We start from the raw sequence: 24,071 nt of genomic DNA on the forward strand, positions 1-24,071 counted from the left end.
TTTAGTATTTGGATTTATTGAAGATCTCACACAAAAAGAAAATTTGAAAGTAATGAATCACAAAATTCCGATACATTTTCACAATAATAAATGCAATCCCGACTACACGGATGGTGAAATAAAAGAATCCAAGGGCTGGCTAAGAAATATATTTCCATGTGTCATTCACATCTATTTTATTTCATGCTGCTGAAGTAACACTGCTGACATTCCAAGTATTTTTCTGAAGATCTATTCCACATATCAGCATCCTTGTAACGAGTCGGAGAAGATCCAGAGGGTCACTGACTTTCCTTTTCCAGATACTCTAAGCTGGGTGCATCCAGCCTCTGTTCGTGGTTTCGGTTCTTTGTGAACTCCTTCAGCATGTCCATGACTTCACCTTGATACACCTCTGGTGTTGGATGAGCTTCTAGAAACAGAAGGTGGACAAGATTTGTTGTTTTTTCCAAAATATTGTTTGTACTTCTAAAATCTTTTACTGGATCCAAGAAGAAACAGAGAGGCAGATGGGTACACAACAGGGAGCCTGTCGGAGATCATCTCGGTTCAAATTAGGACAATCTGAAAATAGTATCACGGATGGCAGACACAACGAGAATTAAATATGAATTGTGCTCTTGGTGAAAATAAGAATATTTTTCTGTATATTGGTAATAAAGACACTACACAGGATTGTGTCCCTCTTAATATGTAATCTTGAAATGTCCTACTATGGATGCCCATGTGTGCCTCCGATATAGGGATTATTAATTAGATGAAAGTTTGTGTGCTCTACAGTGAAGCCTCTGCCAAAAAATGATGCCAACATAACAAATTTTAATATTTTATAATGTCAACAATTCACATAATGACAATGAGTGGCTTTTATCCTCAATTTTACCTTTTTTATTGACGTTTTAAATGACTCTACTTTTCTTTGATGTTCCAAATCAACTGTCCTTGATCTCTACATTTGTATTTTTTGTATAAAACAGCAGCCAAGATTTGAACCCCCAAACTTTAATTATGCTGAGAACAACGAAACTGTTATAAAAACATGGACATTCAATGATTTGAAATTGAATTGATTTTGTCCTCATGTTTACAGTATGAGCTAAATTTGTCTCAGATCAAAATCCATTGACTGCTTAACAGCTATTTTAAGTTTTATTGTTTGGGTCTAAACTATTCTCATTTCACGCTGGAGCTAGAAAGCTTTTAAGTTATAAATGAAATGTCCCAGAAATTAACAAACACAAGATTAAAAAAACAAGAGAATGAATATCTTACCTGTGGCCCAGTAGTAGATGTCCCAGTCATTGCTTGGTTCATTAATCAGTCTGTCGTACTGCAGCAGCTGACTTTCTGTCATTGTATTCAGGTATCGCTTTGCAAAAAGACTACAAAAGAAATTAGAATGCATTAAACCCTTTACTCACTTCCCTGAATAGAAATTCATAGATACTCCGTAGAGATGATTTCATTGCACATGAAAGAACCTTTCGCAATGACGACAAAGTAAAGGAGGAAAATTAAATTTGTTGAAAAAAAAAAAAGCCCAAACAATTGTCCAAAAATATACAAAAACTAAATCATGGGAACGGTGTTTTATTAAGGAAATACTTTATCAAGGAAATATTTGTTTAAGACGACAGTAAGTAGAACCTGCATGAAACTGCAAAAAAAAACTAAAATAACTAAGGACAATTACAGTCTAATTCATGGCGTATACTTATATAGCGCTTTTCTACCTACAAGGCACAAAGTGTTTTACAGTCACAGACCCAGTCACACACACATTCACACACTGGTGGCGGCTCCGCTGCCAAACACTGGCGCCAACCTCCCACCATGGGCAAGATCGGATTCAGTGTCTTGCCCAAGAACACATCGACTCATGGGCGTGCAAGGCGGGAATCGAACCTGCAATATTACGATCATGGGTCGACCGCCCTACCGCTGCACCACGGCCCCCCAAATTCATGCAGAATTCATGCAGAATAATTCATGCAGATGTCGTAAGGAGAAATTCTGAAACAATAGGTCTCTGGGATCTATTGTACCAGACTTGACATCAACCTGAGCAAGATGCAGTTCTCCAACATGCCCCTCTTGCGACTTTCATAAAGAAGCCGGCGTCTCTTGATGTTGATGGGCTCGTCTGGCTTTTCCAGCCATGGAGGCAAAGGGATCTCAATCAGGTCAAACTTATTGTCATCAGGAGCGTCTCCACGGTAACCACGGGATGAAACCATCCCTGTGATGGCTGGTCTCCATGATGCCTGACACAGTCCTGTTACAAGCTGGAATGAATCACACACAAAAAAGGACATCAGAGAAACACCTGAGTATTCCATTGTAAACCTATGATAAGTAAAGACATTTGGGTTGTTTTACTTTTCAAGTAAGGAAAATGAATTTGCAGGATAAGTAGCTAAGCTGAGTATGGGGGTTGTCATAGTCTACCTCCAGAATTTAATAGTTTTGGAGGATGGAATGGTATTTCTGACCACGACATCAATGAACACTTGTGGGAACAGTTTGGGGGTACTGCTTAAGCCACAGTGACCAACGCAACCACGTAAACCGACTTGCAACAAACGCCGGATGAAAGATGAAGTGCCAGCTGCAGCAGTGTGCAATGATGCTAATGAGCAGCACGAGGAGGAGTCAGGCTGTTGTGACTGTATACGCTTCTTCCACACACTTTATAGCCTCTTGTATCTTAAATGAACAGGTACTTTGTTGAAATGTCTTGGTTGTTCAAACTTAAATCCTCTTCTGCTTTGCCGCTCATTACACACAAGCATTTTACTTAAAAGCGTAGCACTTTAAAAAAAAAAAAAACTTTTTTCTAACAAGCACACCATTCCTTTTTGAGCTAAGTTTATTTACCTTTCAACGTGATGTCATGTTATGCAATCACTCTTTTAGCCCGTTTCATTAAACTTTGTTTAGGGATAGAAAAGGGCTACACATTTAAACGTTTTTTGCTAAGACTTTTTGTAATGTTTACTGGACAATAATCAAATCAAACTTTATTTATATAGCACCTTTCCTATTAAAAACGTACGAAAACTGTTTTACACTAAATCACTAATGTTACACGAATGTCTTTAATAGCTCATACTTTGCCTAGCATATCTAAAAGTAAAATTTAATTAAATTTTAAATTATAAGAAGTTTTGATCATTTTTGAAAAAGCTCTCCAGCAAGCAGAAAGTGACATTAAGCCAAGAGCACTAACATCAAACAATTCCCCTCAACTAAGATATTCTTAGGTAAAACATATACATATAATCAAGGATTTAAATCAAGGACATTACTTTTGTCTTCTCCGTTTCTGTACGAACAACGATGTTACACTTTGTTTGGTTTGATAAAACACGGTCGTCGACGAGACAATTACATAGCAGGGAACAATCTCTCTCAACGTGCTTTTTAACCCACTCTAAAGTCTGACTGTTCGGCAACCGTGTTTTAAACAAGTAAATAGTAAGTCAAGGAAAAACTCACTCTTTTCGCCACAAGACCAGACAACATCTTCACCTTCCTTGTGTAAAGTTGACAGATTGTTGTGCAATTACACAAGCAAATCTGTGCGTCGCCTTCAAAATTCCGACTGAAAACTCACGTTGGCGAATTTTACATAACTACAGACACTTTAAAGGCACTCATTCACGTAATTATGCCCAACTTCATGAAAAAAACATTTTTAAATGTCGGAATTGCGTTACTCTAAATTTTTGGTGTGTAAATGCAACTGTTTTAAATCAAATCGTAATAGGAACTTTAAACTAGGAACTATGTGTGGAATTTACTTTCTTGCCGGTTGGTAGTCACTGGTGCGTTCACGTTTTCACTGAAATGCTAAAACGTTAGCAGTAGCCAATCAGCAAGCGTGTATTCAGTAGTCTGGCATGGAATTGTTGTGCATTTAACGTGAAACGTAGTACACGTTTTATTGATTATTGATTTAAAAAGCCAATTTAGATCATTTAAATTCCGGTTTATTGCGTTTGGTGGTAGTTATCAGGTGAATTGTTCGCAAGCCTTCCGCAGCAAACGTTAACATTGTTTTAACTGTTAATGCTAGTAGTACTAGCGGTGCCTCAATTCACAAAGAAAGAGAATTTCTACAGACAGTGCTTGTAAAAACAGACTGTAAATTTTGTGGGCGGAAAAAAACAGCGCGAACTGCACATCCGAGGTTCTCGGAATGGCTGCAACACAGCTTGCAGCCGGATCATCCAGCACATCACAACAAGACCTCGATGACATATATGATGGCTTGAACGAACCAGAGGTACGCTAAAAACATTTTCAGAGTCAATAATAGAAAAAAAAACATGCACCTAGTTCGTTATATTGATACCACTTCGTTTGTGACAATGTATTTTCTGACAATATACGAACAAAAAAACAACAACTCGGATTTCTTAAGAAATGAGGAAATCAACGGTCACACTAAAAATATGAGGGTAACCTTACAGTTACCGTATATTTTAGAACAAATTGCTAGTTTAAATCCCTATTTCTTTTGACCATTTGAAAATATAAATTGTATGTTCATACCAGTGAGATCCTGAATTTGACATTTATCTCATTGTGTTTACTGCAGCTGTCTATGGACAAATGATATAAAACTATGCCTGATTTTTTTTATTATTATTATTCTTTACAGGATTTTGATAAAATTGCAGAAGCAAATGAACTTTTTGATGCCGTTTTAACTGGTTCTGTCAATCAAGACAAGAAGACATATATCAAAGAGGATGCTGCGCAGCACGCCCAAACAAAGAAAGATGGTAAATCCATCCAAATGGAGAAAACAGCTCAAGGAAATTCAAAGAGGAGACTGGCTATCTATATTGGAAATTTTCCCTGGGTAAGTCTGTAAAAGCGAAAGTAGAATTTAGCATTGAGCATCAGGTGGGTGCAGTCATTTTCCTCCTGTTGATGAGGTCCAAAGCACCTTATGGTAAAAGAGGCACCTGTTGCTAAAATTAAAGAATCGTATTGTTATAATAAATGGAAGAAAATTAAAATGTTTTTTTCAAATCTTATATTTGACTTTTTGATAACGTTTTTACTTTTTCTTAAAGGTGAAACTTTCTTCCTGCTTAAAAACACGACACTTGTAATTTCTTCTATGTGTGTAAGACAAACAGTAGTTAATTAATTTAAAAAAAAAAAACAATTGGTCTCTTGGTTTGGATGTAATTTACACAGTTATATGAAAATCCTGTGACAAATTTTAATATTCATAAGGAAATTAGAAATGCATTTTTAAAAATGATAGTCCAACAATTTCCTTAATGTTTCTTTGTTGTTTTTTAATTCGTATTTAGCTTCTTTCTTTTATTGCTTTTACACATAAAACATGGTTCTTGTTAGTAACCACCTCGGTGGCTAAGCCTCTGCCCTCAAACTAAAAAGCCAAAGACTCAGAGTTCCTCCTTACTTGGAAGCCAGCAGATCTACCCTGTACTTTTGCAGGTGTAGATCTGCCTTAACTGTATGTTAGCTTTGTGTTTATACTACAATCTTTTTGTCCATGTTTATCTTGTCTTCTAACCGTTTGTGGTTTTCTCCATTCAATCTTTTCTGTATCTGCAGTGGACATCTGACAAGGACCTCATGAGCATGGCTCAGAAGCTTGGCGTGAAGGACGTCACAGAAATCAGATTTGCCGAGAATAAAATCAATGGCCAGTCAAGAGGGTGACTTGCTTTTGAGAGATCTTTTACATTATTTCTATCAAAAACTACATGTTACAACTTGGTTTGGTATTTATATTGTATTTGTTTTTTCAATTTACATGCTTTGATGTTGCCTCTCTGTTGCAGCTATGCAGAGTTAGTGGTTGAAACAGAGGAGTCCCTCAAAAAAATGCTGGAAAGAATACCAAAGTGTAAAATCAACGGAGAAAGGATAGACTGTCGCTTTGCCACCCGCCAGAATCTCGTTATGTTTGAGGATGTTGCAAATAAGCGTAAGAGCACCACGAAATTAAGGGAATAAAACATTTATATCAATATATGAATACCAGTTTTTACTAACAGTGTATTGTCCACAGGTATACCTCTGCGCCTCAACTCAAGTCCCAAAGAACCTAATCTGGCAGAAAACTTTCCAGCTCCGTTTTCATCACAAGAGTCCAGTCCTTGCCCCGCTCCACTGCCACCGCCACCGCCATTTCCACCTCACCTACCTCATCCACCTCATCCACTTGCAAACAGCTTCCCTTCATCCCCAGTTCCTCCTTTTCCTTTCCATCCACCTCCACTCTTCCCACCAATGGCTCCAGGAATGTCACAACTTTCACCACCCTGTCTTTTTCCTCCTCAAATTCCCCAATGCCCTGGACAACCCTCTCCTAGTTTTCATTTAAATCCTGCATTCTTCAACCCACAAGATGGATACAACAACAATGCATACAGCCAACATAAGTAAGAAACTCATCTCATATCTCCAAAAAAAAATGTTCCTTTTGAGAATTTCTTTGAGATCAAACCAACACAACCAGGAATAGAGCAGGCTACATATCAAAATGTCTGATTCCCCTCAAATGGAATACGCTTAAAGTTGTTATTTTTCATTATATTTGGCAAGTTTTGTCTGAAGTAACTGATTTTGTCTTCGCTGTACAATAACTGCTGTTTGTCCAAAGATCACATGTTCCAGATGGAGATTTCGAGGAGCTAATGAACAGAAATCAAACCATTGCCAGCACTGCAATCACAAAAGCTGTGTCTGGAGCCACAGCTGGTAAGTTCAACTTATGAAATTCTAAAGTAAAGTGCAAGACAGAACGCTCGTGGGGAAAAATTAAAACGGAATGCACAGTTTCTAACCTGTTAGTTCCTAGAGACTGTTGAGTAGCTGAATATCACTATAAAATATTTATGATATTGTTTTAGCTTTTGCTGAGAGTGCAGTGTTTAGTAAATCCAAAACAGAGAGCTGACATAAAGGAAATTATTGATATAAGGCTTTTTGATGTTGAATTTTTTTATTACGATGTGGTATATTGCCTCTCTGCAGATCATCTGTTGTTCTTCCAGGCTAGATGGAGAGCATCTTTAAATCTCACTTTTACAAAAAATGTTTCCCCTGACATGGTCAAGAAAACAAAGAGATTTATCTCTGAGACATGTATAGTCTTGCTAGTGGGCTCACAAACTTTATGAGCCCTCTCAGTCTGACTCTTTGGCTCTAATAACCAATCTGCCTCAGCTTTCTGTAGCTGGGTTCTGTTGCTATAGTTTTTACTTTACACATGTTAGGCAGCTGGGTGTCAGTGCGGAGGAGCATCGCACAAAATGAAAGAAGTAATATGAAAGTTTGTTTCTGCAACTTCTCATGCCTTCAAAAGAAGTTGGATCCTCTTAAAAGCTAACACTGCATGCCTCACAGTTCAGTCAAGTTTGGTGAAATTGTTAATATTGTGCTTTTCTGTAACTTAAAAAATTCAAAATAGAAAAAAAAAATCTATCTCTTGACAGGATCTTTAAAGAATTTTGCCCACTTCGAGCTTAATGTTACTTAAAATTAGTTTTCTTCTATGTGTTTTCTGTCCAATTGCTACTCCAGGAGATCTACAAATGGCCATGGAAACACTGTTAACCGCCATTGCAGTTATTAAGCAGTCCAGAGTGTACGGAAATGAACGCTGTGAAGCCCTGGTCACCTCCCTTAAAGACTGTTTGGTCTCCATTCAGGGGGATTATGGCTACAGGTGTGTACATTTCTTCATTTGAATGCTTTTGACTCACTTGAAACTAACCATTTAATAACACATTTGCTGTTTAATGAGTTTTATTCCCATTTCAATGGTTTTTCCCTCTAGAAGAAGTAGTCATTCTAGAGAAAAAGAAAGAGGTCGTGACAGAGAGAGGGAGCGGGATAGAGAACGGGAGCGCGACAGAGAGCGGCACAGAGATCGCGACAGAGATTACTTCCATAGCGGGGAAAGTGCGGGAATGTCCCAGAGACGCAGGGAGCGTTCCTGGAGTGAAGAAAGGGACAAGAGGTGGTCTCGAGAACAGCAAAGGGATCGACACCGCTAACGGGGAACGGTAATAAATACATAAGCCATTACTTTATGAATTTTGCACTTCTTTTTTAAGTTTCACTGGAAAATTCTTAGTTCCACATAACTAGTGATGTAAATAACGCTTTTATGCGTGGCCATTTTTGCTTTAATTTGAATAAAATGAGAAAAGTTGGAATTTTATTAAAATAATTCTAACATTAAATTGTTTTTGTCTTTGAAAAAACTGCTTTATAGCAAACAGCACTTATGGATTTCATTTATCAACAACAGCTTCTCAAAGATGAAAATCAGTTTGAAATCGATTAATATTTATTTAAACCCAGAGTTTTTTTCAATACAGCTATTTCAATTGTGACCAGAAAAATGCAGAGGGGAGATTTCAAGTTATTTTAAGTCACGCTTTTATGAGCGTAATTTATAAAAAAAATCAGGAGGCCAATTCACCAGCCACATTCTTTTTTCTATATAATTTAATCAAAACAAATCCACTGTCTGAATTCTGCTCTTTTTGCTGTTTGAAATGGCTTTATTTATCACAACTGAATCTTAGTTACACATCTCAACAGCAGTTGTGCTGTGTGATTGTTAAAAAAAATCTGTAATTTGCTTTGGACCAATTTAAAACTTGAAAGGGCATTATGAGAGTTTGCTTTTTCCAAATGCTCTATTATAAATAAATTGTTGTAAACATTTTAATTGTTGGTAACAAAGTGGCATTGTAATTTGCTGAAAACCTTCTGCACATTCACTATAACTCTTCAAGAGTTAAAGTTCCAACCGCCATGACGATGTTTTGTTCTTGCTTCCCCAGATTGGAGGCAGAGGAGCATTGTTGCGTCGAGTTGTATATAAAAGAATCAAGGATTGTTTGTTCAATCTGAGAACACGGTTTTGTTCTTCCTTTATATAATAGGACTTGTTTTAACAAAAATTGGCTGTAGATTTTTTCTTGTAAAATAAGACTTTGTTTGCATGCACCATAACAATTCTTTCTGTAATCATTGTAATTTCACATTTCTTTTGGTAGAAAATCTACAATTAAAAAAAATCCCAAAGTATTCTCGTCTTATGTGCTCTGCTGTTGAATAGTATAACATTATTTGTTTGCATGTTTTCATAAGTACATAAAGTGAAAGGTTGAGCGATTTAACTCAACGCCTCAAAAATTAGATGGCATCTCAACTCAGTGAATCGAATACTTTAAAGAAAAAACTTTATTTAAATAAAATTTTCATTGCCACATATGTGCACAATACACCAAGTCATTATTGTTGACATTTCTTAAACACTGAATATATGCACAGGCCATGTTCAAAGCATGTTCTTCCAGCTAAAATTTTTCCAGCGGTGCATAATTTAACAATTTCTCAATAAGATCCACATGGGAAAGCAGCATCCTCCGACAGCAGTACCTCTTCAGGCCCAGGGCATCAAGAGCATCACTAGAAAAGGGAAGATGGAAAAGTAATTTTAGTGCCAGATATTGCTTGCATAATTACAGAAAAAAAAAAAAAAAACATTTCTATAGTTAGTTTTAAATGTTGTATCCTCAAATGGTCTGAATTCAAACTAACATCTTGACTGACAGTGAAACAGGAGGAGTAGAGGTTGAATGAAGGCCTTTATTTAGTTTCAGAAAACTTGACCATATAGCATTACGGTGACACATTGTTGAACGAACGAAACATGAAGGTAAAATGAAAATGAAGCGCATCTGTCTCACCCTTCAGTGTATTCGGCCTGAAGAAGACCAAGGTAGGCTTCCCATTTGTTCCCCACGATCTTCCCACAAGTGAAACACCTCACCGGGATAATCATTTCTGGATGCTTGAAGAAGGAGCCAAACTAAGATATTCAATCCACAATAAATAATATAATCAACAATCAAATCAATAATAAAAAAAAATTAAATAAACAAAAACATGCCAATATGAATATGGTCATATCTGAGAAAGGGTAATTATGTTACACATGTTCCTACAACATAATTCCGCTTATGATGCTAGCAAATACTTCTAAAGGAAGGTACCAACACGTTGTTTAGGAACGTCGTAACTAAAATGAACGCAAATATCTTGCGCTACAATTTCTGTAAACGATATAATATAATTAAGTAACTTGTGTTTAAATTACTGAGATTTAAAAAACAAAAAGAAAGGCCAACGCTAGCCGCGTACATGCAGCTAGCCTAGCAGCACGCCGTCGTTCACATGCTTCCCAAACTCGGGTACAAATGAAATAAAAATATTAGTAACATTACGTTAAAAAAGGAAGTTGTTAACTCACCTTTATTGGTCAAGTTTGTCCAACACTTAAACAGCGTTATTTGTAATAATAGTAGAGACAAAGTTTAACCGTTGACGATATAAACATCACAGCTCAAATAACCATTTCCGGTGTAATACAGAGCTTCCGGATGTGATCCTACAAAATAAAACTAATTTAAATAAACCACTAAATTTAGGTAAACAATGCTGTTGAGTTTAACTGCTGTGTGTTCATTTTCTGTATGTAAAACACAACTTTAGGATTTAACAAAAAAATTATTTTATCGCGTAAAAGTATTTGTTACAAAAACTGACGCGTACGATTTGCATTTTTACTATATATATATATATATATATATATATATATATATATATATATATATATATATATATATATATATATATATATTTTTTTTTTTTTAAAGAAGGTAGCACATTGTCTAAATACAACCTGCATCGGCCCTCAAATATTGAGAAATCTGTTCCTCAAACCAAAATAAAATCACATCTCTCTGGGTGGGTCTGTAATAATACCAGTTAATCCCAGACGACATATGTGTCCAATGATTAAATGCTTTAATTTAAATCACCTACACATTCATGTTCTATGATAAGGAAACAACTACATTTATATGGTATATGTATTCACCAACATTTGTCTATATGCAAATATTACTTTTTGTTATTTGAGGATTTCTCTGCAATAATTTAGAAAACATTCTAATGTTGCCACAGTCATGTGAGTAAAATAAAATAAAAAATCCTTATTTGGGAATTGGCATAAAATGCAAATCCCAAAAAAATCCTCTTTTTCTAATCTTGACTGTAGATCTACAGCTTTCATTTTCAAGTTTAAATATTTTCATTTGGATAGCTTATTAGCCAATACTTTCTGTGAAACTGTTGCTGTTTATTAACTAATCTTTAACTGTCTTTCCTTATTTTCATTTGCAGAAAAAAAAAGTTGTGAACATAAATCAAATGTAAATCTGATCTAAGCCTTAGTCTCATCTAGATTTCTCAACATACCAGTATTCAAAAGTACCGGTACCCAATTCCTTTTTTATATTTGTTGGCAGTCCATGTTAAAACTCTCTTGAACTTACAAGATTCATTCATTCATTCATTTTCTTAACCGTTTTTCCCTTTCGGGGTCACGGGGCTGCCGGAGCCTATCTCGACCACTTGTGGACAGGTCGCCAGTCTGTCACAGGGTAGAACTTACAAGATCATAAATTTAACTGAAACTCACATTTCTACTAATATAATTGCTTTGATAATTCTTGTGCATTTAAAAAAATAATTCAGACTGGTTCACTTCTTTTATTGAGGCTGAAGTTTAAACTCTTCCTTTTTTACATTTAGACATTTGGGGACAAAAGCCGGGCTGCATTATGAAAATCAGTTAAAATATAGAATAATAAAATATCCTTCGTATCATTCTAACAGACACAATGATAACTATCATCATCATTGGCATCATGTATTGTCACCAACATCGCCATCGTCAACACCAAACATTATTACATCATCTATGCAATTTAACTTGCTACAGCACATGTGCTAAATGAATAGTCCTACCTGAATTATTGCATTTATACGCTGTTAAAATTATGAAAATAAGAATTTTTCCTTTTCTTTTTTTGGTACACTATATTGTACAATGTAAGGTGAAATTTACTTTGGTGCTACTATCTTCTTGGACATGGTAGGGGTTGGAAGGGGTGGCTGTGGTGAGTGTTTTATGATAATTTTCTGTCAGAACTGAGCGCAATATCGAAGTTCCTCTACAACTTAAATTATGTGTGTGTTTGTTACCACTGCCTTCCTTCTTCCTGTTTTCATGAAAGCAGAAACTCAAATTTTATAATTCAAGCTAAACAGACATGCTTGTGGAGCTGTACAGGTGATATTTCGGGCAATAAGACTGCATGGGATAGACAACCAGTAGACATGTTTTGGCAACTTGATACTGCAACACTAATGGCTCTTAAGCAACAATGTAAACAGACAGATCTGAGATGGCTGATTGTATTTTGCATGGCATGAAATGTTAATGATTCCTCTTAGCATTTTACAGTAGAGCTTTTCATCTCTTATTTTTGTCTCCTTCAAAATACAATTTAACTTTTTTTCCCCCAAAGTGTACAATAATAGTCCAACAATTAAATACTATCCCTAAAATGCTGCATGCTTCTATGTTTTGTCTTAAAAAAAATAGTATATTGATTTTAATGTACAAATGTTTCTTTTTTGTTTAACCTTTTATGAAATTCAGTCTCTTCTAAACTGCATTCAGAAGTCTAAACTGTAACTGAACTAGATAATTTGGTTCAGGCGTGGTGCACATTATAGCTCACAAACAGCCTAACTATGTTCACTGATATTGGTGTCTGTGACAGAACCGACTTGTCCAAAAAGTAATCAAAAATAATACTAAAATACTTTAAAAGCAAACAGTTCCAAACAGAGATAGGCCAGTTTTTCCATACCAGATGTTTGTCATAAAGTCTGCTTATAGATTAGTAAGTTGTGTAAAAGGGTAGACATTTTTCAAAGTTAAATATGTGCCTTACTAAATCACTGTGCACAACCCTGCCTTTTCTTCTGCCATCTCTGCAGAATGATTTCTGTTTCCTCCTGAAAAAAAAAAATATATATAAAAAAATCCCAGAGCCTGTACAGACTAGAAACATTGAGAAACAAACGAATACAGTATTCATAATCTTTACAAAAATAAACCAAAAATGTTGCAACCATGAGTCCAAGTTAAACATGATAAAGCAGTAAAAGCTGATAAAGCCACATTAGGCCTCTTTTGCTCAACAGTATAGTGTGAGGTTTTTTTCTTCATTTTCTTTTAAGATAATTACATTTCACATGTGGTATAGTGGCAACTTCATGCTTATGCTAAATATTAATATGTACCATACACAGTCTGGATCAAAACTTGAGTGGGTGAATTCACTACCAGTGATAGCAGGCCAAAACAAAATAAAGCGTCTCCCCATCGGTCATTTGCAGTTGAATAGTCTGTGAACCAGTCGTGAAGAACACGCAGAATATTGGACTCTAATAGTGCCCAATAAATACTCCAACTTCATTTCAACATTTAGTTTTAGTTTCTCCTAGCCAGCAGTACTCCCAGCAAGATGGCCCCCACGGCAATGACAGCACCACCAATCAGAAAGGGGGTCAGGTGTTCCAGACAGTTTGTGCCAGAGGCTGCCGTCTCGTCACCTGCTGCTGCTGCTGCTGCTGATTCAGCCTCTGCCGCTCCATCCTGGGAGGCAGGGAGTTTCTCTGCTTCAGGGACTGCAGGTGTTGGTTCGGCTTTGCGGACTGCTGCCGGTTCCTTTTTCTCTGCTTGTGATGCTGCCTTGGGCTTTGGGGCCCCAGGCTTAGTTTTGGCTTCCATGGACACAGGGACTTGAGGTGTGGTCTGGTCAGGAGCAGTCTTCTCTAATGAAAAACAGACAGAATGATTGTCTTCTAAATCCGGGTTAGATATCAAATATGATCGGCTCTGTTGAGGTTTTAGGAATGGATTTTTAAAAAGTGGCTAAATCAGACTGTTGTCTTTGCTTTGCTTCCTAGCTAAGCAAAGACAACAGTCTTTGCTTAGCTAGGAAGCGATGAGGCCTTAAACATGACCTTGGAAAAGGATGACATTGACAGTGCTCATGCAAAAGCAGAGAAATGTTTACTTTGATCACAGCTGCAATGGCATAACTATTTGTTGACGTAATTTCACAGCAGCCTCCTCCGTTTAGCTTTTTCATGGGACAGTCTACTTGGTTTAACACCAGAGGGTGAATGAAGAGTGGAGAAGCTGCACAGCTTTTTCCTGGCAAAAGCTGAATCTTTACTTCTTCAGCAAAATGCAGTGATATAAAGACACGCTTCTTTCTGCCGTCACCATAAAACTTCATGAGTCATTTGTGCTATAAAAGGACATCAAGATGGAGGAAAGGGGCTATGGAAAAAATCTGGTAAAAGGAAATGAGGGGGATACATTCTGCATAAATGGATGCATCACAGCACATTTTTTAACACACAAATGTCTTCTGCCAGCTTTGGCTGTTACATGATAGTACATAAATGAATATTTCCTACCTTTCCAGTAAGTGCAGGGATGAGATGAGTAAAGGATGAAGGAGCAGGCAGAGGAATCTGTGGAAGTTACAATGTCCTTTATATTGGAAAATAAGAGACAGCAGAGAGATGGAGGACACTGGAAGCAGGTGGGAGGGGAATAAAAAAGAGAGGAGGGCAAACTGGGATGTACCATTTTAAACGGAGAAGAGGGGGAAACGTGTTCCTTTTTGTTAAACCATTGGAATTTATTGAAAAAGTTCAGGCTTTGAATTATAAACAACGACACTGCAAACTGCCAAATGCATATTTTTTCCCTCGGCATTAATATAGATTAAAAAAAACACTGTACTGCTTTGTCACAATTCAATAGAATAAATAGAATTTAGATTTTTTTCCCCCTGATTTTTGCATCAAAAAAATCTATATATCTAGTGACATTTTTTAAATAAATGATCCTTTACGAGAGCTTTTTGGCCCAAAACGTGGCTCCAAATTCACAGAGTAATAAAACAGAGAAAACGCGGGGATAAGAAACTGTAAATAAAAATAAACTAAGGTGAATCACAATTTGTTGTTTTAAATTTCCAAGTTAGAAAGAAAACATGTATTATTTAATAGAGAGCACGCTCCCATTGCTATGAATACAAAGCTATCCCACCCCACGCCCCTTCACAATAACCTAAAGAACATGCACAAAGGCAAGATTACTATAAAAGTTGTAGGTGCAGCGCGTGCTGCTTTATGACATAGCACAAAACAAATTTCTGCATAACCTTTTGAGACCTACACTTTAAATGTCTGAATTTTTGCTAAATTATTCTTACAGTAAATAACCAAGATATATGACTAAAAAGGTTCAATGATTTTTTTTCTAAAAGACATGTGAGGAACCTTAAAAACGTGATAATGTTTAGTATCTTCAGATGCAAGTTTTTTAAGGCGAGACACTGAGATTTCGAGCCTAGATTAGATTTTGTGTTGTGTTTACAGACCACCGGTGGCGCCCTTTCACCGCAGGATTCCCAACCTTTATTCCCAGCGCGAGCATTACACACACCAACACCATACGTCATTTGCGCAGCTAGTGACGTGCGCTAGGCGAATAGCGCCTTCGTACGTATCTTTCAGTGGGAACATGTCCCAAGGGATGGGTTAGATTCTCGGCGGAAAAAAAAGGGAATGCTACATTCTGTAGTGTAGCCGCTTTAGCTTGGGACCATCATGTCCGGATTTGGGAGTTGCCCTGCGGATTGTACACGCGATCCAGCCCGAGCCGATCTTCCTCGAGCAACACGAGTGTCCTCTCTTCCTCCCGTGTCCACAAATGATCATGCCGAGCTCTGACGGTAGGACGTGCAGGACATTCACACTCTGTGAAGAGCCGACGACGTGTTGCAGTCGAGGAGGGGACGCGGCTGTCAGTTCTGCTTTGAATGCACCGTGTCATTAATTTCTCACTCAGTGACGGTAGATATTAGCTTGTCCTCCAGAAAGCTCCCGTGTCACACTTCTTCATTCACCTTTTTTTTTCTGTTGGTAATGACGATCGAACGGTTATTTTAATTCTGGTCATTTCAAACTCCTCTCATCATGATCCGAACCCCGGCGGTCGCTTAGTGCGAGGCTAAGGCGGGTCAACCGTTTGGAAGGATATGGGAAAGAAACCGGAACCGATGCGTTGGATCTTGGCAAGGCATCGTCAAAATACAGGTGAGCAGTCAGTCACTGCCGGGCTCGGATACTCACACTGGAATACGCTTCACACATACAAACGCATGGCTGCAGCCTCAGTTCCTGCAGATTTCTGGCACATTTGTGGGTCTTTTTCTCCATTTATTTAGGCCCGCAGGACGCTTCTTTCAGCAGCTGTCTTGCTCTGTCTGGACTTGTTAGATTCACGTATTAATATGCTGTTGCATAAAACCACCGGGATTGAGTTTTGTTTTTCTCATTGCATAAAAACACAGTGATATAAAGTAAGAGGATTTTGAATTTATTTGCATTCAGGTCACACAATGAATTTCTTTGAGTTTGTACAATTGATCCTTTTTAGTTCATTTTTCAATAAAAGAAAGTTCCACCATGATGTTGAAACAATGACAGGTTAATCCAACAAACCTCTTAAATCATCTGAAAAGCAAGTGATTTTTTCAAATTTATTTTTGCGGTTGAAAAACACTTAAATGGAGTCTTGTAAACATTAGTGTTTTAGTGTAAATCCCTCAAGCTGCCTGCTTCAGGCCTGCAGAAGACCTTGATGAGATGATATCCCAGTTGTCCAGTTAAAGCTACAGATTCCATTAGTGGAATAGTGCTGGCAATTGTCTTCCTTTTGTTTGCTTTGACTGTCACTTTGTGCAAGAGCTTAAATATCAGTTCCTGTTGAACCAAGAAAAGGTAGTTTTTCTTTGTAAGTACTTTTGATTTAAATTGATTTTTATCCGAGTCCAGTTTTGGTCAATTTGGTTATTGCAGAGACATAAAGAATGATGCCTCTTTTGGTACAAGTCAGCTGGCGAGTGAGTTTATTTAGTTCATTCTGACTGATTGCTGATTGATTGCTTCACTGATTGTTACTCATTATTTGTTTGTTTGGGATCAATAAAGCATCTCTATCTATCTTATCATTCAGCAGCAGCAGCAGCATCAGATGTGATTTGTTGTATCTTTAAGATGGTGCTTTTTAAATGATCCAAACAGACTTTTGTAGAGGTTTTTTTTGTTTAGGTTAAATTTAAGACAGGAATCCTATTTGACTGAAAAAATGCAGACAGTTACAAATTAGTCTGAGCTATTCAGACTATAGAAATGCATTTCACCTGCTGTGTTCTGATTAGTCTTTCCATACACCTCCACTCTTTGCTATACAAGTTTAACCTTGATATGGAACTCTGTGATTTTTGTTACAAAGCTGCAAAACTTTTTAGTTTAAGTTAAACATTGTTTTTATTTTTAGAAATCATATATTTAAAAAAAAAAGCAATTTTAGTAGAACTTTGTCATGAATAGAAATGTGAAAAGCTACATGAATCTGTATAATTTTACTTGGTTATTCTGGTAACTTTCACTGTAAATTTGTTCCACAATAGAGCATGTTCATCACATCACTAAACGTCAACAGCTGTGTGTCATTTTGGAGGCATAGATCATGGTAGAATGTCCAAATGTTGCTAGAAAAGGTTTGCACAAATGTATACCCGCACTGCTCCGCAGAGATCTCACTGTCAGAAAGAGATGAGTTAAACCAGAAAACGGCTTAACTAATGGAGAGGACCCACTTAATAAATGCAGTCATAGTTGAGCTCTGTGAGATTTTCTACAGTATTAATAATTTGATCATTTCAACTACAAAAAATGACCTTAAGTTTAGAAATACTTGGTATTTCAGTTGTTTGTGTGTCCCGGATAGTTTGATTGCAGTGTGTCTCTGTGGATCAGTGGGCTATTCCAGAAAGCATGTTTAAACTGCCCTGACTTTAACGCTGAACTCTGGCTGAAGTCTGTCTGAACTTGCTTACTCTGGGTATGTCGGTTCCAAAATACCGGATATGAGTTAGCGTAATTACGCTCGACTAGGTAACCCTGAGTTAATGTGCGTGCTCGGCAAGTACATAAAGGCATTCTCAATGGATTGCCGATTTCCGGTGTCACCATGGAAGCGCGTGGTGAAAAAAGAGAACGCCATACTTCAGTGAGACGGAGTCGGACATTTCAATGACGGCGTATAAAGATTATACGCCCATCAAGAAGTAATACGGCTGCATCAGCAAAAGAAAGAGTTTCTGCTTGGAGACAAATAATGGACAAAGTAAACGCAGGAGTTACTATCTCATTTCTTTTTTCATTGTGACGCATATATATATATATATATATATATATATATATATATATAAATATATATATATATAACTTTCCCACTTTATCAATTGGTAACAAGTAATTGGGTTAAATTTTTTCAACCCAACTCAGTATTTTTTTTACAACTGAAATTTACATATTTATCTAACTAAATGTCATATTACTCCAATTCATATAAATGTTTTTCCATCTTCATTAATTGTACTTCTTGAACTCTCATATGTCTACATTTGAGCCCGCAGATATTCTCATTTTTATAACAATAAAATGATTAAAATAAAATGGATTTGGAACATAAAACATAGTTTCATTTTCTGCTTCTCTGACTTTAACATTACACCATTAACTAGTAGGAGTTGCTAAATTAACTAACTGGAAACTGGAAATGACTATTTTGACTGTTAATACCAAGAAAAACAAAACTTGTGTTCATTATAGACTTTTTATTTTTATTTTCTTGACATCACATGAAAATTCTCCATTGAAGCAGCAAGTATATACGCGCACATCACACAACACGACTCTAGAAGTCATTTTTTTATAATATCTATTAAAAAACCCTTTAAAGTCCCATTCCAGTTATCGTTTGATGTATCGTAAAAGCGTTCCCAGTGGTCTTTTATTTACGATTACGCCAGTTTCTTTGGCGAAATAAAGAAAAACCTGTGTTGTTTTCTAGGACAGTTTCTGCAGAGTGGCAGGAGTTCATCAGAAATTTGCCTCCAAGTTGTGGGCAGTCCTGTTGGCAGGGGGTTAAACCCGCACTACTTTCCCATCATCCCTTTGCTTACACTATCTTCCGCTAGTTTACAGCCCCTCACAACTCCAACCTGACTGTGGCGTTGCAGCAAAAATGGTGAGAAATAATGGAGGTATCCAGCTGTACAGCGTAGAGCCAAATGCCAGCTTGGATGAGGAAAGCAATGACGCACATGAATATATTTGTCTGCAAGTGGATGCATCAAAATGGAGCGGAACAGGGAGCTTGCGGCCTGCAGATTGTAGTTTGTACAAAACAACTACAAACTTTTTCAAACTGCCTTTTTTTCGGTCTGCTCCCGATTCACCATGATTTGACTAAAGAATACTCAGAAACACAGTTTTAATCTTAATTTTTTTTTCATAAATGTCCTCCATCATGAAAAAACTGCTACAAGAACATGTTAAAAACACCAAAAACACAATTTTCATTGTAGTGGGTCTTTATTCTGTTATACACTGCATTAGATGCAATTTTTTTTTTTAGAAACAATATTTCAGAAAGGAAACTTGTGTATTTTTTAAAAGAACTGTTCTTATTATCATTATTTTCCAAATAACTAAATGTTTCTATTTTTCTTCACGTGTCATGATTCTGTCAGGTGTTTATTATCCTTGGAGTTAAGCTTGGACTTTGGCTATTCTTTAGGTCAAAGGGTTGAATAAAAAGGCCACCTCACTGATAATCTAAGCTATATGTGGAACTGATGCATGTGTTTTCCTGACACACACTGGGTTGTAAAACATGTGTATCCTGCAGAAACAAGTAGTTCCCAAATGTCAATATAATGTAGCAGGATGAGCTCACAGAAAGAGATGTGGGATTGGAGAGCATTGCAACTGCCAACACTGCTGCAGTTCTTGTCAGCAATAGACCACATATAATCACAAACAGATCCTTACATGCTCATTGTGGGCAAGCAAGCCTCAGACAGGTTGGCAGACCACATATGTTACCCCCCTGACGCACATGAGCGCCCTCGAAGGAGCGGTCGTGTATGCACACAGCAGCCACGCGGTCTACGGTGCGCATACTATCACATCAACGGAAAGCAAGGAAAATGGAGTGGGAAGAGGTGAAAGGGATTGAGTGGGTGGCAGTGGGAGAAAAAGATGGAGAAAGAGGCAGAGGGAGAGTAGGAGTGAGTGGCACATGGCTTTCAGGCTAAAAAAAGATGAGCAGCACGAAACCAATACCAGAATCTGGTTTAGCAAGATAAGAGAGAAGAAGGAGGGGGGGCAGGGAAAGGCTTTAGGAGAAAATGTAGGTTTCCTCTGCAGCGAAAATGGTGGAGGAGATGCACACGCTCACTTTCACGCTCATAGATTTTTGCTGCTCAAATATGAATGTGGAAGTCGCAGTTAAAACGCGGATGGGAAAATGTGTTTAAGAATGAGACTGAGAGTCTTTTGGATGGACAGAAAACTGCTGGAGTGTGTCAGAGTGAAAGAGGGAAAGGATGACATAATTAGAGAGAGGAGCAGCAGAGCTAGGGCTGTGACAAATGCTGGAGAGGATCATGATCTGAGCAGAATGTTACTCTGACCCAGGCAGAGAAGAGACAGACTGGACCAGATGGATGCATGGCAGTGAGCAGTGAGACAAGAACTTGGGACTGTGCTGCAGCCACTCCGTCAGCCAACCCAGCTCAAATACACGATGTTCTGCAGACATACAAAGTATCCGAGATTGCACACTAAATTCAAAGCTATCTACAGCCTCTTTTCCTTAGGCAACACAAAAAAAAAAAAAGTAAAAGCTTCTCCCAGGACCGGAAAGATGAATGGATGTGTTCAGAGAGCTCCGCTTCAATGATGATTGGTGCAAAAGTTCAAAAATTATCCCAGCACAATACACGGGCATGATTCAACTGTCTGAAGTGCAATTGGTGCTAAAGCCTTTTAGTGACACTTTCATTATATGCTTACTCATTAAGAGATTTGTTGAATGAGAGTAAAAATTGAACATTCTGCCCTATTTGGGAAAATGTGCAAAGTAGGTGAAAAGTTTTAGGGTTTAATTCTGGATCCTTTTTGTAAGCCTTTTCTTGGGGAATTCTTGTTTTATTTATGATTTATATAAATGTAGGTTTAAAAATTGACAGTTTCAGAAGAGCAAACTTTGCATTTATAACTCAAATAAAAATAATACATTGGGTTGAAACATATTTTCTCTTCTTTTACGATGAAACTGTTTCCACAATTCTTCATAAAAACGGTTGAATGTTTTTCCATCCATCTAACAGACCTCGGTGTCTCTCTGTTGTTTAAAAAACAACGTATTTTCTCTCTCTTTTCCACAGACTTTATTATATTTTGGTTGTGCAAGATGGATATTTCTTCTAAAGCTGTTTTTAAAACCAGACAGGGCAGCTCAACACGCAAACACACACACACCTACACATCCTAACAACTGATTTGACAGCTCCAAGTCTCACCTGTTGTCTGAGCCAACAGTCACATCTAACAGATTCACATGAAACGCTGGAGCTCTCCTTCTTGTTGCTTAATAACCCGATAGATTCTATCCAGGCTTCAGATCTGCATCCTCTGTGGCGTATTTAGGACATAGCTTGTTGGTAAAGGCAGGTTTCCGATTGATTAGAACACGTTCAAGTCGATTAACATTCCAGTTCGCAGAAGCCCTAACCCTAAAGTTTTATCTTTTCTAATAGTTGATACGGGATTTCCGATAATCAGCTTCTTCCAATTAGACTAAACAAATGAAACTCGGATTGCATTTACTCAAGACTCACTTGCTACATTTAGAGATGTAAGGGAAAAATTGTAGTTTCAAGCTGAAGATCAGCTTTTAGTCAGTTTGTTTGGCTATTATCTGTTCTCAGGACTGCATGGATACACAGCATAGTCTTTCTTCATGCTTCCTTTCATCATATGTAAAACTGAGGATCCATGTGGAATTTAACGGAATGTAGCATGTGGATATTCGGCAGATCTCGCAAAGTAGTTTTAAAACAAATTACTTCTGATAAGGGATGCTTGGGAAAACGTGTGCTGCCTGTGTTCCTAATCTGAGCCGGTTCCTCATTTTACAGCAGGTGGATATGATCAGTATTCTGCGTGATACTGCTTGGCTTGATGCTGCCAGTACTGCAGACTTTTTTCACTGGTAGTGAGATGGAAGTGTATGATACTAAAAGACCAGATGCCAGGCAGATCAGCCTTCACGGCTAGAAATGCAGTGCAATTCAGTATCTACAACTTCTATTTCACGTCTGTAGTTTTTAGCTCATTGAGCAGAGCTTGTGTCTTTTATCAGGTTATGCTTCAATGAAATGGAAATGTTTGCATATCTGTCTATATACTTTTGCTTGTCTCAATATATAGACACAGTTAAAGCATTATGGATGCACTGCTGCACAGTTTTGCCTCCTTTGTCCGTTTCCAAAGACAAAGGCGTAATATCAAACGGGAGCCCAGACATTGTTCTTGCATCATTGTTGTTGCATCACGTGGGGTATATGGGCCTGCCTGGCACGTCGTAGCACACAGCCAGTGCGGTACAAAAGCATTGCACATGCATTTATTTAACACAGTCTTTTCCACAAAGCATCATTGAGATGCAGCGGGAGCCGCTCGCTCAGGACGAGAGAAGTTTAGATGAGTCATTCCTCATAAAGAATACATGTCATAGCAGAATCAAGAGGGGTAAAGCTGGTTTTGTTTGTGCATTTGAAGGCACCTTAATTTGCAGCATGTTTAGTAGAGCCGGAAGTTAAAATAAGAATTTTCTATGATTTTGCTAATTGATGGTGAAGAGAAAAGAACTAAGGTTATCAAGAATTATGTGTGACTGGAATTTGTAAAAATCATGAGCAAATAAAAGAGTATGTCAAATGTACTAGTGTTAATTTTAAGAAATGTGTACCGGTAGTTTGCTGGCTTTCAGTTGTGAAGAAATATATATTAATTTACTTTGAATAGATTGAACAAAAATGTTGGCATTACCTCCTTTTTAACAGGATTTTTTGAATAATTTAAAAGTTTCAAAACATGCAATTTGCTTTAAGATTCTTCCCACAATATTTAACCTATAGATACTTGGCAGACTGTTTATATATTAAGGAAGCTGGATATAGATATGAGTGACCCACTATCTGTACATTAGAAGATAATTTACATTGGCCTTGTAAAGAACCCTAATATTTAGTTTTTTAGCTGCAAATGAGCTTAATTGTAGCTTATGTGTTGTGTGAGGCGAATTGATTAATGGTGTTAAAGTTGAAGTCACACACCTAAGTGTGTGAAATTTGTGCTCCTCATTTGACCCATCCCCAGGGGCAGTGGTGAGCTGCAGACACAGCCGCACTCGGGAACCATTACGTGGTTCAACCCCCCAATCTAACCCCTTCATGCTGAGTGTCAAGCAGGGAGTCATTGGGCCTTTTTCAGAGTCTTTGGTATGACTTGGCCTGGAATTGAACTCACGACCTTCCAGTCACGGGGGGGACAGTAATTTTGACAGTGAGACCTGCATATGACAGTGAGGGCAAAGTGATTATTTTATGTATTGATTAGTTTCCATGCAATTGACAATTAATTAATTATTTCTGCTACAATTTGCTACAATTCGTATTTGCGTGTTCCATGTGTTCCAATTGTACTGTGTAAAATCATGTTTTTAAATGCAGTTTTCAATGGACAGAGAAAACATCTAGATCTAGATTGTTTTTTAAGACTTGAAACCATTTTTTTATAATAAGTTTTATTAATTAAGGATCACTAAGACTCCTTTTATCAGTCATGGACATTAGATGTGAACGCACGATCAATCAGCTGAAATTTCAAAGACCGCCTTGTAGGGCTGCACGATATGAGGAAAACTTGCGATATGTGATATTAGTGATCAGTATTGCGATAACTTGCGATACTTGAACAAATAGCAAAACAAGAAAAACATTTCCATTTAACTGCAACCGTTTAATTTAAATAAGAGTTAAAATATCTTAAATTATTCTCCAAATGACCCTGGTCTACATAGGAGGCCAACATCTAACATAAAAGCTCCATCCGATTGGTCCACAACA

General features: G+C 37.4%; 4 protein-coding genes and 1 long non-coding RNA gene across 10 annotated transcripts in view; 2 read left to right on the forward strand and 3 right to left on the reverse strand.

Annotated features, from left to right (window-relative positions):
• On the reverse strand, nt 1-3,657 carry sdhaf2 (succinate dehydrogenase complex assembly factor 2). The gene is made up of 4 exons (XM_004067025.5): nt 3,499-3,657; nt 2,062-2,285; nt 1,273-1,382; nt 1-412 (listed from the first exon to the last, which is right to left on the reverse strand). The coding sequence occupies exons 1-4, from the start codon at nt 3,523-3,525 to the stop codon at nt 282-284; spliced, it is 492 nt and encodes a 163-aa protein (XP_004067073.1). The 5' UTR covers nt 3,526-3,657; the 3' UTR covers nt 1-281.
• LOC101164290 (cleavage and polyadenylation specificity factor subunit 7) lies at nt 3,637-9,099 on the forward strand. Of its 2 annotated transcripts, none has more exons than XM_004067024.5 (9): nt 3,637-4,288; nt 4,667-4,870; nt 5,602-5,705; nt 5,832-5,977; nt 6,062-6,434; nt 6,656-6,753; nt 7,579-7,723; nt 7,835-8,063; nt 8,853-9,099. In XM_004067024.5, exons 1-8 carry the CDS (start codon nt 4,202-4,204, stop codon nt 8,052-8,054), a joined length of 1,377 nt encoding a protein of 458 aa, XP_004067072.1. In that variant the 5' UTR covers nt 3,637-4,201; the 3' UTR covers nt 8,055-8,063; nt 8,853-9,099. The 2 variants fall into 2 exon arrangements, with proteins under 2 accessions (XP_004067072.1, XP_078801295.1); XM_078945169.1 differs by having other exon boundaries at nt 7,838-8,063.
• Nucleotides 9,100-9,237: 138 nt separating this feature from the next.
• On the reverse strand, nt 9,238-10,466 carry polr2l (RNA polymerase II, I and III subunit L). Of its 2 annotated transcripts, none has more exons than XM_020713689.3 (3): nt 10,328-10,466; nt 9,765-9,868; nt 9,238-9,483 (listed from the first exon to the last, which is right to left on the reverse strand). In XM_020713689.3, exons 2-3 carry the CDS (start codon nt 9,857-9,859, stop codon nt 9,372-9,374), a joined length of 207 nt encoding a protein of 68 aa, XP_020569348.1. In that variant the 5' UTR covers nt 9,860-9,868; nt 10,328-10,466; the 3' UTR covers nt 9,238-9,371. The 2 variants fall into 2 exon arrangements, with proteins under 2 accessions (XP_020569348.1, XP_020569343.1); XM_020713684.3 differs by having other exon boundaries at nt 9,765-9,886; nt 10,328-10,458.
• Nucleotides 10,467-11,616: 1,150 nt separating this feature from the next.
• On the reverse strand, nt 11,617-14,573 carry LOC101163646 (uncharacterized). The gene is made up of 2 exons (XR_013655154.1): nt 14,425-14,573; nt 11,617-13,770 (listed from the first exon to the last, which is right to left on the reverse strand). It is a non-coding gene; the product is annotated as an uncharacterized LOC101163646 (long non-coding RNA).
• An 883-nt stretch (nt 14,574-15,456) lies between these two features.
• dagla (diacylglycerol lipase, alpha) overlaps nt 15,457-24,071 on the forward strand; it is a 38,537-nt gene continuing 29,922 nt past the window's right edge. For 2 of the 4 annotated variants that reach the window (XM_023953428.2, XM_023953431.2), the window contains exon 1: nt 15,457-16,116. The gene's annotated coding sequence lies outside the window, so the exon portion shown is untranslated. Of the gene's footprint in view, nt 16,117-16,644; nt 16,817-24,071 lie in introns of those variants that run through there. The other 2 variants (XM_023953429.2, XM_078945172.1) reach the window with 2 other exon arrangements.

This window comes from Oryzias latipes, chromosome 3 (assembly GCF_053564925.1).
Source record: "Oryzias latipes strain Hd-rR chromosome 3, Olatipes_Hd-rR_3.1".
NCBI classification, from domain to species: domain Eukaryota; kingdom Metazoa; phylum Chordata; class Actinopteri; order Beloniformes; family Adrianichthyidae; genus Oryzias; species Oryzias latipes.